This window comes from Salvelinus alpinus, chromosome 1 (assembly GCF_045679555.1).
Source record: "Salvelinus alpinus chromosome 1, SLU_Salpinus.1, whole genome shotgun sequence".
Lineage (NCBI taxonomy): Eukaryota > Metazoa > Chordata > Actinopteri > Salmoniformes > Salmonidae > Salvelinus > Salvelinus alpinus.
The window spans coordinates 109868319-109882880 of record NC_092086.1 but is presented as its reverse complement, the minus strand read 5'-3'; the positions used below and the strand labels follow the sequence as shown (position 1 = coordinate 109882880).

The 14562-nt window shown below is 45.6% G+C and overlaps 1 protein-coding gene across 3 annotated transcripts in view; it reads right to left on the bottom strand.

The window, feature by feature from the left end:
• Positions 1–10165: 10165 nt before the first annotated feature.
• dym (dymeclin) overlaps positions 10166–14562 on the bottom strand; it is a 236771-nt gene continuing 232374 nt past the window's right edge. For all 3 annotated transcript variants that reach the window (XM_071340876.1, XM_071340858.1, XM_071340867.1), the window contains exon 17: positions 10166–10352. In XM_071340876.1, coding sequence (XP_071196977.1) covers positions 10203–10352 — 150 coding nt within the window. In that variant the 3' untranslated portion in view covers positions 10166–10202. The remainder of the gene's footprint in view (positions 10353–14562) is intronic.

Genomic DNA, 14562 nt, shown 5'->3' with positions numbered 1-14562 from the left:
AAGTGTTGATATTATAATAATAACATCATTACATCCACATTATTATCATTACTGTTATTGTTATTATTGGGATATTTATATAATGTTTCCCTTTGATGTTGAATAACCTAGTTGCATGTCTCTGAACCTTTTTCCCATGAATGAGCTCAACAAACTATTGCCTCCCTCTGGTCAAAGAAAGTTATTACCCTGTGAAACCCATTGATGTATGTAATGTACAGGATGTAACCTAGTGTAAATTCCTCTGTCTGTTTCGGTCTCTAAAAGTTGTCTATTGTAAGCTGCACCGGATCAACAACAAAAATTCTGGGTATGTGTACTTAGCCAATAAAAGGGATTCTGATGTAGGTTGCCTACATGTTTAATAAACATTGTTTATTAGGCTTTACATTACTCATCACAGACAAGTTCACGGCTGTCGTACAACACTTTTTGCTTTGATCATTCCAAACAGTTGGGTTGTGGACCATAGAATTAGTCAATTTAATAGGATCTCTATGTTGTCGATGTCGACTCTGTTTACGTCAGAGACTGGCGACTGGTGCCAATCAGTACAGTAGATTAGTGACACTGTAGCCTCATCTCAGTCTGTCTGAGTAGCCTACCTCCAAGTCGCCATTAACACTGGTTAACCGTATGGATTGGAGCACCGGTTGAGAGAGGTTTCCTTGCCCATTAACTATGGGGTTTACAGGCATATTATTTATGTTATTGTGCTGCATGGGAAAATGTAAACTTTCACTGGCCATTTTTGAAATACTGATACATTTATGCATGATAATATGTAGCTTAATTCATGCATTTCTTTCAGAGGTAAACTAAATAGGCCTTGTACAAATTCACCAGAAGGTTTGAATGTCATTCATTTAAAGAAAATGCTTTGAGAAATGGGCTTTATAAGGTGTGGGGAGTAGAGAAGACTAGCAGGCAACCTTCCCTGAGTCTCCTCCCCAAAGTCTACAGACTAGTAGAGCTACCTCCCCAGAGTCCCCACCCCAAAGTCTACAGACTAATAGAGCTATCTCCCCTGAGTCCCCACCCCAAAGTCTACAGACTAGTAGGGCTACCTCCCCTGAGTCCCCACCCCAAAGTCTACAGACTAGTAGAGCTACCTCCCCTGAGTCCCCACCCCAAAGTCGCGGGGTGACGTGAGAGAACTTGGGAAAGTTGAACACCAGACGGGCTGCGGCGTTCTGGATGAGTTGTAGGGGTTTAATGGCACAGGCAGGGAGCCCAGCCAACAGCGAGTTGCAGTAATCCAGACGGGAGATGACAAGTGCCTGGATTAGGACCTGCGCCGCTTCCTGCGTGAGGCAGGGTCGTACTCTGCGAATGTTGTAGAGCATGAACCTACAGGAACGGGTCACCGCCTTGATGTTAGTTGAGAACGACAGGGTGTTGTCCAGGATCACGCCAAGGTTCTTAGCACTCTGGGAGGAGGACACAATGGAGTTGTCAACCGTGATGGCGAGATCATGGAACGGGCAGTCCTTCCCCGGGAGGAAGAGCAGCTCCGTCTTGTCGAGGTTCAGCTTGAGGTGGTGATCCGTCATCCACACTGATATGTCTGCCAGACATGCAGAGATGCGATTCACCACCTGGTTATCAGAGGGGGGAAAGGAGAAGATTAATTGTGTGTTGTCTGCATAGCAATGATAGGAGAGACCATGTGAGGATATGACAGAGCCAAGTGACTTGGTGTATAGCGAGAATAGGAGAGGGCCTAGAACAGAGCCCTGGGGGACACCAGTGGTGAGAGCACGTGGTGTGGAGACAGATTCTCGCCACGCCACCTGGTAGGAGCGACCTGTCAGGTAGGACGCAATCCAAGCGTGGGCCGCGCCGGAGATGCCCAGCTCGGAGAGGGTGGAGAGGAGGATCTGATGGTTCACAGTATCAAAGGCAGCCGATAGGTCTAGAAGGATGAGAGCAGAGGAGAGAGAGTTAGCTTTAGCAGTGCGGAGCGCCTCCGTGACACAGAGAAGAGCAGTCTCAGTTGAATGACTAGTCTTGAAACCTGACTGATTTGGATCAAGAAGGTCATTCTGAGAGAGATAGCAGGAGAGCTGGCCAAGGACGGCACGTTCAAGAGTTTTGGAGAGAAAATAAAGAAGGGATACTGGTCTGTAGTTGTTGACATCGGAGGGATCGAGTGTAGGTTTTTTCAGAAGGGGTGCAACTCTCGCTCTCTTGAAGACGGAAGGGACGTAGCCAGCGGTCAAGGATGAGTTGATGAGCGAGGTGAGGTAAGGGAGAAGGTCTCCGGAAATGGTCCAGAACTGTGAGAGTAGTAGTAGACTAGTAGGGCTACCTCCCCTGAGTCCCCACCCCAAAGTCTACAGACTAGTAGAGCTATCTCCCCTGAGTCCCCACCCCAAAGTCTACAGACTAGTAGGGTCTACAGACTAGTAGGGCTACCTCCCCCGAGTCCCCACCCCAAAGTCTACAGACTAGTAGGGCTACCTCCCCTGAGTCCCCACCCCAAAGTCTACAGACTAGTAGAGCTATCTCCCCTGAGTCCCCACCCCAAAGTCTACAGACTAGTAGGGCTACCTCCCCTGAGACCCCACCCCAAATTCTACAGACTAGTAGAGCTACCTCCCCTGAGTCCCCACCCCAAAGTCTACAGACTAGTAGGGCTACCTCCCCTGAGTCCCCACCCCAAAGTCTACAGACTAGTAGAGCTACCTCCCCTGAGTCCCCACCCCAAAGTCTACAGACTAGTAGAGCTATCTCCCCTGAGTCCCCACCCCAAAGTCTACAGACTAGTAGAGCTACCTCCCCTGAGTCCCCACCCCAAAGTCTACAGACTAGTAGAGCTATCTCCCCTGAGTCCCCACCCCAAAGTCTACAGACTAGTAGGGCTACCTCCCCTGAGACCCCACCCCAAATTCTACAGACTAGTAGAGCTACCTCCCCTGAGTCCCCACCCCAAAGTCTACAGACTAGTAGGGCTACCTCCCCTGAGTCCCCACCCCAAAGTCTACAGACTAGTAGAGCTACCTCCCCTGAGTCCCCACCCCAAAGTCTACAGACTAGTAGAGCTACCTCCCCTGAGTCCCCACCCCAAAGTCTACAGACTAGTAGAGCTACCTCCCCTGAGTCCCCACCCCAAAGTCTACAGACTAGTAGGGCTACCTCCCCTGAGTCCCCACCCCAAAGTCTACAGACTAGTAGAGCTACCTCCCCTGAGTCCCCACCCCAAAGTCTACAGACTAGTAGAGCTACCTCCCCTGAGTCCCCACCCCAAAGTCTACAGACTAGTAGGGCTACCTCCCCTGAGTCCCCACCCCAAAGTCTACAGACTAGTAGAGCTATCTCCCCTGAGTCCCCACCCCAAAGTCTACAGACTAGTAGAGCTATCTCCCCTGAGTCCCCACCCTAAAGTCTACAGACTAGTAGAGCTATCTCCCCTGAGTCCCCACCCCAAAGTCTACAGACTAGTAGGGGTACATCCCCTGAGTCCCCTGCTCAATGTTACACACCTCAAGCAAAAGGAATGATAACATCTGGTCCTTTAAACTGACTTGGTGGCCGCTGGACAGACAGGTTTGATTGACTCTGTGAGTGAACTGAAGAATGCCTGCCGCTGTAGCCTTATTGTGTCCGATAAGCGGTCAGTTGGGGTGGGGAAGCTGCAGACAGCAGGTCCTATGTTAATTTAGGTGCCAGTCAAGCCAGGCTAGGCAGTGAGCGTCGCTGCAGGGCAGTGGGATGGATGATGGTAATGATGATGGGATATGTGTGTTGTGTTCGCGATGGGAGGCGCCGTCGCTAGTCAATGGCTCAAGTCTCATTGTTCCACCGGATTCCCCACTGGCGCCGCACGAGAGCTCGAGCTCAACCAACCCTGCCGGCAGCAGCCCGCAAACATTTTTTTATGTAGTCTGGAAGTAATTTACACCACTGTTCACAACAGAAGAAGTTTATAGGAAACTGAAGCTATCTCTGTTTGTAATGAAAAAAAGTGGATTCCCACAGACTACATGCAGGAAGTATTTTATCAAGTCGTTTTCATTTTGAATGGATAAAAACAAAATAATGTAGGTAGGCCTATCCAATCTACTGATTACTATAGGATTATGCCTTCTATTCATACATATGCAAATATTCTCAATTTCCTTACAACAAAACTCAGTTTGAAATACAAAAGATAACTATTAACATATTTTAACTTTCGATAATCCATAATATCAAGCAGATATTAAGGATGATTGATATTACGCGCATGTAGCCTACTTTGCATGCATTGGAAGTGGATAGCACAGTGTTGTAAGTGGAAATACATGATAATAATGTATTTCAGCCATGAAAAGTGTAGATAACCTTTAGTAATGTAATTTATTAACACACTGGACTGGTTTCATGCATAAGCAATTAAACAAGATTACTCCACTGGAACAATCATGCACAGAATGTGATTAATATTTTATGCGACATGAATGGCGACCTACGCTTATGTCAAGCAACTGCACAGATAAGAGTGATAATAAATTAGGCGAACTTTAAAGTTGAATTAAAAAGTAGATGATTCATTATTTGATCTCAGAGCAGATAGAACCAAACTGCAAGCAAAGGAGAATAAAGAAAGACATTCCATAGTTACCACATTCTCAAGTGGTAACCAAGGGTAGGCCTAGGCTGCAAAGTTGCATTGGTGTACTTAAGTTCAAATACTTTAAAGTACTAAAGTCTTTTTTGGGGGTCATCTGTACTTACATTACTATTTATATTTTTGACAACTTTTACTTCACTACATTCCTAAACAAAATAATGTATTTTTTACTCCATACATTTTCCCTGACACCCAAAAGTAGCCCACTTGTTAGATTTTGAATGCTTGAATGCTACTTGTTAGATTTTGAATGGTCCAATTCACGCACTTATCAAGACAACATCCCTGGTCATCCCTACTGCCTCTGATCTGGCAGACTCACTCAACACACATGCTTTTTTTGGTAAATGAGTGTTGGAGTCTGAGTGTTGGAGTCTGAGTGTTGGAGTCTGAGTGTTGGAGTGTGCCCCTGGCTATCAGTAAATAAAAATAACAAGAATGAGGCCATCTGGTTTGCTTAATAAGGAATTTGAAATTATTTATACTTTTACTTTTGATACTTAAGTATATTTAAAACCAAATACGTTTAGACTTTTACTCAAGTAGTATTTTACTGGGTGACTCACTTTTACTTGAGTAATTTTCCATTAAGGTATCTTTATTTTTACTCGTATGACAACTGGGTACTTTTTCCACCACAGCAGTGTTGCATGTTCTTGCACATTCGACTGACAGATTTGTTTAAAGAAGTATTTTATGTACTAAGCACTACAGAAGGAATGCAATGGAAATCGCATACACAAACATCCCCTAACCAACCATATCACAGTTAATTACACTTTTTTTAAAGGCAGAATTGCATCCATAATACGCACAGGGGAATTCCTCACATCACAAGACTTGCTTTGAGATTCTATGTATAGTTACATGTGCTATGTACACAGTTCTACATCTCATTTACATGTGTAGAACATTACAGTAAATGTTCTGTAATAGATCGTTTCACTAGTAACCGAAAGGTTGCTATATCGAATCCCAGAGCTGATAAGTTAAAAATCTGTTGTTCTGCCCCTGAGCAAGGCAGTTAACCCACTGTTCCTAGGCTGTCATTGAAAATAAGAATTTGTTCTTAACTGACTTGTCTAGTTAAATAAGGTAAAAAAAAAAATCTTTTAACATTTTTATTTACAATGACGGCCTAGGAACAGTGGGTTAACTGCCTTGTTCAGGGGCAGAACGATATATTTTTACTTTGTAAGCTCTGGGATTTGATCTAACAACCTTTCAGTTACTAGTCCAACACTCTAACCACTAGGTTACCTGTCGAAGGCTGTCAACCGGGTAGTGTGCCAAATGGCAGGCACCCTATAAAAAGGAAACCCGGAAAATATCACATTTACATCAGAATTCAGACCCTTTACTCAGTACTTTGTTGAAGCAGCTTTGGCAGTGATTACAGCCTCGAGTCTTACTGGGTATGATGCTACAAGCTTGGCACACCTGTATTTGGGGAGTTTCTCCCATTCTTCTCTGCAGATCCTCTCAAGCTCTGTCAGGTTGGATGGGGAGCGTCTCTGCACAGCTATTTTCAGGTCTCTCCAGAGATGTACGATCGGGTTTAAGTTCGAGCTCTGACTGGGCCACTCAAGGACATTCAGAGACTTGTCCCGAAGCCACTCCTGCGTTGTCTCGGTTGTGTGCTTAGGGTAATGTGTCCTGTTGGAAGGTGAACCTTTGCTCCCATTCTGAGGTCCTGAGCACTCTGGAGCAGGTTTTCATCAAGGATCTCTCTGTACTTTGCTCTATTCATCTTTGCCTCGATAGTTTAGTCTGACTATTCTCCCAGTTCCTGCCGCTGAAAAACATCCCCACAGCATGATGCTGCCACCACCATGCTTCACCGTAGGGATGGTGCCAGGTTTCCTCCAGACGTGACACTTGGCATTCAGGCCAAAGAGTTCAATCTTGGTTTCATCAGACCAGAGAATCTTGTTTCTCATTGTCTGTCTTTTTAGGTGCCTTTTGGCAAACTCCAAGCGGGCTGTCATGTGCCCTTTACTGAGGAGTGTCTTCCATCTGGCCACTCTACCACAAAGGCCGGCTTGGTAGAGTGCTGGAGAGATGGCTGTCCTTCTGGAAGGTTCTCCCATCTCCACAGAGGAACTCTATAGAGCTTTGTCAGAGTGACCATTGGGTTCTTGGTCACCTCCCTGACCAAGGCCCTTCTCCCCCGATTGCTCAGTTTAGCCGAGTGGACAGCTCTAGGAAAAGTCTTGGTGGTTCCAAACTTCTTCCATTTAAGAATGATGGAGGCCAATGTGTTGTTTGAGACCTTCAATGCTGCAGAACGTTTTTGGTACACTTCCCCAGATCTGTTTCTTGACACAATCATGTCTCTGAGCTCTACGGACAATTCTGTCAACCTCACGGCTTGGTTTTTGTCCAATCAATTGAATTTACCACAAGTGGACTCCAATCAATTTGCAGAAACATCTCAAGGATGAAAAATGGGAACAGTATTCACCTGAGCTCAATTTCGAGTCTCATAGCAAAGGGTCTGAATACTTAAGTAAATAAGCCATTTCTCTTTATTTTTAATACATGTTAAAAACATGTACATAAAAACCTGTTTTCGATTTGTCATTTTGGGGTATAGTGTGTAGATTGATGAGGAAAACAATTAATTTAATCAATTTTAGAATAAGGCTTTAACGTAACAAAACGTGGAAAAGTTAAGGGGTCTGAATTCTTTCTGAAAGCACTGTACGTACTGCCTCTAACAAGCTTTGCAGCAACCAACCCAGAAATGGAGTTGAAATGTTACCTGTCAAATTGGTCATTTTTCAAAATGTAATTACTTCAATTATTATTGTTCTTCAGAAAGGAAAATGTTTTTCCAGCCATTAAATCAAAAGACTAAAGAGGGGAAAGGAGGACATCCCCTTCAACAGCACAAATACAAACAGCATCCTGTTAACTCCAGCAACCTAAGTGGTTTCATCCACTTCACTCCATCGTCATTGAAAGAGGAAAACACAGATACACATTTACCAATCCATCTTTTTCTGAGAAGTAAAAGAAAATCGTGCATCAATTTTACAACAGGTTTATATTTATTTATTTGTGTCAGTTTACAGACAGGGAAAGAGAACCATTTCATTTGAAGTAGAGAGAGAGTATGGGTGAAGGGGAGGTGATTGTAAGAGGTCATAAGAAGTTGTCTTTACCTGAGTGAATGTTCCAGAATCACTGACTTGTATGGAAACAGCAGGATTTATGTTTTAATCCATTCTTCTTCAGATAAAAACCGCTGTCATAACCCCAAAATAAATCAAAGATAACGCTTTCAAGAAGAGTACTTCACTCACTCATTCACTACAGAGAAGACTCTCATTACTTAGCTAATACAAGGAGAGAGGAAATCTATGAGTGTATCCCAATAGTCTCTCCTTTCTCCCGAAGTGTGCACTTGTTACCTTCCCTTTTAGGACTTGAAAGGGAATGACCGGTATATGAAAACTCCCTCTAGTCCACGCCTTCACCAATCTAATAGTTTTAAATGTACGTGTCGTAGTGAATGAGTGCACACTACAGAAAGGAGAGGTCAACCACACAACCACACAACCACACAAACACTTCGCACGCAGTTGTCTTTCAATCATGTTTTATTTTGCATGTCATGTTGATGCTGATGCATACATAAATATATTCTAAATATATTTGTCAGTTTATGCAGAACAGAAAATATTCAAAGTGACCTTGTAAGCATCCCAAATTGCACTCTATTGCATAGATAGTTCACTACTTTTGACCAGAGTCCTATAGGCCCTAGTAGTGCACTATATAGGGAATAGGGTGCCATTTGGGACACCCTTAGGGAACATCTTCCCTTCAGATTGATATGGTTGAACGTTTGTCAAAAGCAACAAACATGCGTTTGTATGTCTATAAAATAATATTTATGCGTTCTCTGACCTGTACAAGATTGGGCTTTCATCGCAAATGGCACCCTATTCCCTATATAGTGCACTATTTCTGACCAGGGTGCATAAGGCTCTGGTCAAAAGTAGTGCACTATTAGAGAATAGGGTGCCCTTTGAGACTAAATAAACATGACACTTAGTCTATACAGTTTAGAGTTATTTTTCTATAGATAATAATTATGCTTCCTAAATTCAACTTTGAATTTGTAAAACTGTCAGCTGTTGTTGTCGTTCTATATTGACACTAAGACAACTACATAACTTCTGCTAAATAAGATAGTGTGTAAAAAAAAACACGTTTAGATTTAGGTTTACAAGGATATGTTTATCATGTTGTTGTTGTTTATCATGTTGTTGTTGTTTATCATGTTGTTGTTGTTTTGGTGGGGCAAATATCCAGATATGAAAATAAATACATTAATAAAAAAATGAATCAAATAAAACATGCAAATAAACAAACATGATTGTGCACAAAAGAACATTGGGTCAACTGACTGAAAATGAAAACTGATGAAAAACGAGAACCCTTGTTTAAACCTATTGAAAGTAACTGATTACCGTGGTAAAGACTGGAGTGAGGACAGTGAGACAAAAAGCCTGGTCCCAGAATCTGTTTACGATCAGATCTGGGATCAGGCTACAGAGACAAGAATCATTTAGGCTGTCACCAACTGTCATCAACTGTCACCAACTGACCTGTCCTCAGGTGACCTGTTCTAAATTCTCTCTGAACTTTTTTCAACCTTAAACCAATAACTACGTCACTTAAAAAATAAATACGTTTTTTTTAAGCTAACCCAAATAAATCGCGGGCAATTGGAGGGGAGGAAAAAAAGTTAGAGAACCTGATAGAGACTGAGGATCAAAACTGTGTCTCTGTCAAGAGTATCATCCCTTATATTCAGTGCTGCTGTTGAGGTGTGGAGCTGAACCATGTGAAAACAGACCCAACACTGAGCTCACCATCAGAACCATGGTGTGATACATAACCAGGCTGTGGAAGCACAGGAGAAAAGACTATCTGAAGAGCAGGACAGGTATCAGATGTCCTGTCCAACATACCATAGTAAGACAGGGATTTGTCTGTGGGGGTAGAGGCACTTCCAAAGCAGGGTATACACACACACACACACGAATAAACAGATTCCCACAAACACACACAAATAAACAGACTCGCACACACACACACAAATAAACAGACTCGCACACACACACACAAATAAACAGACTCGCACACACACATGTGAACCCTCAGCGTCAACACCCCCTCAGCGTGAAACACCACCTCAGCGTGAACCCCCTCCCTCAGCGTGAACCCCCTCCCTCAGCGTGAACCCCCTCCCTCAGCGTGAACCCCCTCCCTCAGCGTGAACCCCCTCCCTCAGCGTGACCCCCTCCCTCAGCGTGAACCTCCTCCCTCAGCGTGAACCTCCTCTCTCAGCGTGAACCTCCCCCCTCAGCGTGAACCCCCTCCCTCAGCGTGAACCCCCTCCCTCAGCGTGAACCCCCTCCCTCAGCGTGAACCCCCTCCCTCAGCGTGAACCCCCTCCCTCATCGTGAACCCCCCCCTCAGCGTGAACCCCCTCCCTCAGCGTGAACCCCCTCCCTCAGCGTGAACCCCCTCCCTCAGCGTGAACCCCCTCCCTCAGCGTGAACCCCCTCCCTCAGGCAGAGTCCATGCTGAAGAGTTGTATGTTTGTCGTGCTCCAGTGAAGACCCACTCCAGAGTTAAAGACCAGGGACCACACGTACGGGATGAAGAAGTCTTCAGGTTGATCCTCCTCTACATACTTGAACTTCAGCTCCGGGAACTTCTGTAGACAGACACAGAGAAGACAGAAGAAGAACATTTTAAGATAAAGGGATCTATGGACAGGACAATCCCAGAGATGTCTAGAGGTCCGGTCTTGACTCTGGATCAGCATATATAACCATAGAAATGTTAAGATTCATTGTCTATAACTCCCAGGTTTAACTGACAGATGACAACACTGGTTGGTGATTGGACAGGAGCTAGCTACAAACCAACCAGATAAAACCCATTCCATCGGATGTAATTCCATCTGTAGCTGACTGTCTAGTTGCTGAGGTAAAGGTACTTAAACAGGTAAGCTGGGTAAGAGGTGTCACTCAGAGGTGACCTCTGACCTTTCAAACAGGCCCCGTTAACCTGTCAACCCTCCATTGACCTGAATGGGTCAGCGTCTCAAATGGCACCCTATTCCCTATATAGTGCACTACTTTTGGCCAGGGCCCTATTCCCTATATAGTGCACTACTTTTGGCCAGGGCCTATATGGAATAGGGTTCCATTTGAGAAGTAACCATTGAAAACCATAAGTGGTGGTGACCAGCCAATGTGTGAGTGTGTTCTCCAGTAGGTGTTGAACCCATTTGAACCACTAGCCATTCAGCTCGTAATGTGGCTCTAGTAGCGACATCTAGCTGTCCCAGCCCCCCACATCCTTGAAATCTACACCCCAGCTTTGATTTCAGGTGACGTCAATCTAACGCCTCAGGTGAAAGAGAAGGCTTGTTACGGAACGACCTGAGTGGTTTCTGTTACAGACAAGCTTTAGTTCTAATTAACAGACCTGGCTGAGTAGGATGCTGTTTTAAAAACACTGTCATCTCCCTCCCTCCCTCATTCTGGGTCCTGCTTGTCATAGGAAACTTGGAACTTTCCAACTCGGAAAGAGTTATGGTGCGTCCAGGGACTTTACAGCCCAGTCCTGTCAGAGAGTATCCTCTCTGTCCTGCCCTACCCTACCAACCCCTGCCTAGTCCAGTCAGAGAGTATCCTCTCTGTCCTGCCCTACCCTACCAATCCCTGCCTAGTCCAGTCAGAGAGTATCCTCTCTGTCCTGCCCTACCCTACCAATCCCTGCCCAGTCCAGTCAGAGAGTATCCTCTCTGTCCTGCCCTACCAATCCCTGCCTAGTCCAGTCAGAGAGTATCCTCTCTGTCCTGCCCTACCAATCCCTGCCTAGTCCAGTCAGAGAGTATCCTCTCTGTCCTGCCCTACCCTACCAATCCCTGCCTAGTCCAGTCAGAGAGTATCCTCTCTGTCCTGCCCTATCCTACCAATCCCTGCCCAGTCCTATCAGAGAGTATCCTCTCTGTCCTGCCCTACCCTACCAATCCCTGCCTAGTCCAGTCAGAGAGTATCCTCTCTGTCCTGCCCTATCCTACCAATCCCTGCCCAGTCCTATCAGAGAGTATCCTCTCTGTCCTGCCCTACCCTACCAATCCCTGCCCAGTCCAGTCAGAGAGTATCCTCTCTGTCCTGCCCTACCCTACCAATCCCTGCCCAGTCCAGTCAGAGAGTATCGTCTCTGTCCAACAACAGCCAAGTCCTGTCCACCCAGCCCTGCCCAGTCCAGTCAGAGAGTATCCTCTCTGTCCAACAACAGCCAAGTCCTGCCCAACCCAGCCCTGCCCAGTCCAGTCAGAGAGTATCTTCTCTGTCCAACAACTGCCAAGCCCTGCCCAGCCAAGTCAGAGAGTATCCTCTCTGTCCAACAACTGCCAATCCCTGCCCAGCCAAGTCAGAAAGCATCCTCTCTGTCCAACAACAGCCAAGTCCTGCCCTACCCTACCAATCCCATCTCTTCTCTCCCACCAACAGCCCAGCCAACCCAAAGCGAAGGTCCAAGCCAAACCTTACCCAAGCCCTACCTTACCCAGACCAGCAGCAGCCAGGCCTGGAAGCATGAATAATACAGTGATTTCTCATCATATCCCACCAGCCAGGTCACAGGGTGATGTTTGGGTCACACACTAATCACACTCTGGTGAGAGACACACATAGTAATCCTTATTATGCTGTGGTCAGGGAAGGGCCTGTCACGCCAAATAGTGTCCCCCTGCCAAAAAGTGGGGACATTATTTGGCATGGCAGGCCCATTCCCGGCCATTCATATTAGCCTTCATTGTGTCCACTCTCTGGGTAGTATTGGTTTGTAGCACAGGCAGCCTGGCATAATGATCTATGGACCCTGGCTTGTGTGGTCATACGATACTGTATCAACAGACAGTGCTGTATTACTGTGGTCTAGCCAGCCGACGGTCGCTACCAAATACATTAACAGCAGTTAGTTAGTCAGTCAGTCAGTCAGTCAGTCAGTCAGTCAGCTAGTCAGTCAGCTAGTCAGTCAGCTAGTCAGTCAGCTAGTCAATCAGCTAGTCAATCAGCTAGTCAGTCAGCTAGTCAGTCAGTCAGCTAGTTAGTTAGTCAGTCAGTCAGCTAGTTAGTCAGTCAGTCAGTCAGCTAGTTAGTCAGTCAGCCAGCTAGTCAGTCAGCCAGCTAGTCAGTCAGTCAGCCAGCTAGTCAGTCAGTCAGCCAGTCAGTCAGTCAGCCAGCTAGTCAGTCAGCCAGCTAGTCAGTCAGGCAGTCAGCTAGTCAGTCAGACAGTCAGCTAGTTAGTCAGTCAGTCAGCTAGTTAGTCAGTAAGTCAGTCAGCCAGCCAGCTAGTTAGTTACTCAGTCAGTCAGTCAGCAAGTCAGTCAGTCAGCAAAAAAATGTGTCAGTCAGCAAGTCAGTCAGGCAGTCAGCAAGTCAGGCAGGCAGTCAGCTAGTTAGTCAGTCAGGCAGTCAGTCAGCTAGTTAGTTAGTCAACTAGTTAGTCAGTCAGGCAGCCAGTCAGTCAGCTAGTTAGTTAGTCAGCTAGTTAGTCAGTCAGCTAGTTAGTCAGTCAGTCAGCTAGCTAGCTAGTCAGTCAGCTAGCTAGCTAGCTAGTCAGTCAGCCAGCTAGTCAGCCAGCTAGTCAGTCAGCCAGCTAGTCAGTCAGGCAGTCAGCTAGTCAGTCAGGCAGTCAGCTAGTTAGTCAGTCAGTCAGCTAGTTAGTCAGTAAGTCAGTCAGTCTGCTAGTTAGTTAGTCAGTCATCTAGTCAGTCAGTCAGTCAGCTAGTTAGTCAGTCGGGTAGTCAGTCAGTCAGTCAGCTAGTTAGTCAGTCAGGTAGTCAGCTAGTCAGTCAGTCAGGCAGTCGGCTAGTTAGTTAGTCTGTCATCTAGTTAGTCAGTCAGTCAGTCAGTCAGTCAGCTAGTTAGTCAATTAATCAATTAGTCAGTCAGTCAGCTAGTTAGTCAGTCAGTCAGTTAGCTAGTCAGTCAGCTAGTCAGTCAGTCAGCTAGTTAGTCAGTCAGTCAGCTAGTTAGTCAATCAGTCAGTCAGTCAGCTAGTCAGTCAGTCAGCTAGTTAGTCAGTCAGTCAGCTAGTTAGTCAGTCAGTCAGCTAGTTAGTCAATCAGTCAGTCAGCTAGTTAGTCAGTCAGCTAGTTAGTTAGTCAGTCAGTCAGTTAGACAGCTAGTTAGTCAGTCAGCTAGTTAGTCAGTCAGTAAGCTAGTTAGTTAGTCAATCAGCTAGTTAGTCAGGCAGTCAGCTAGCTAGTTAGTCAGGTAGCCAGCTAGTTAGTCAGTCAGTCAGTCAGGTAGTTAGTCAGTCAGCTAGTTAGTCAGTCAGTCAACTAGTTAGTCAGTCAGTCAACTAGTTAGTCAGTCAGTCAGCTAGTTAGTTAGTCAGTCAGTCAGCAAGTCAGCCAGTCAGTCAGGCAGTGTTAAGAGAATTTTGTTCTCAGTTGTTCATAATACCCAGTCAGTCAGTCAGCAAGTCAGTCAGTCAGTCAGTCAGTCGGCTAGTTAGTTAGTTAGTCAGTCAGTCAGTCAGCAAGTCAGTCAGTCAGTCAGTCGGCTAGTTAGTTAGTCAGTCAGTCAGTCAGTCAGCTAGTTAGTGAGTCAGTCAGCTAGTTAGTCAGTCAGTCAGTCAGTCAGTCAGTCAGCTAATTAGTCAGTCAGTCAGTCAGCTAGTTAGTCAGTCAGCTAGTTAGTCAGTCAGCTAGTTAGTTAGTCAGCTAGTTAGTCAGTCAGTCAGTCAGCTAGTCAGCTAGTTAGTCACTCAACCAGCTAGTTAGTCAGTCAGTCAGCTAGTTAGTCAGTCAGTCCCTTGTAGCTTGCTATCAGTGTTGTTTAGCCTGTGATTTGGTCTAGAGGTTAGCTAGTGGACTAGCTTCAGACTAGCATGGTTAG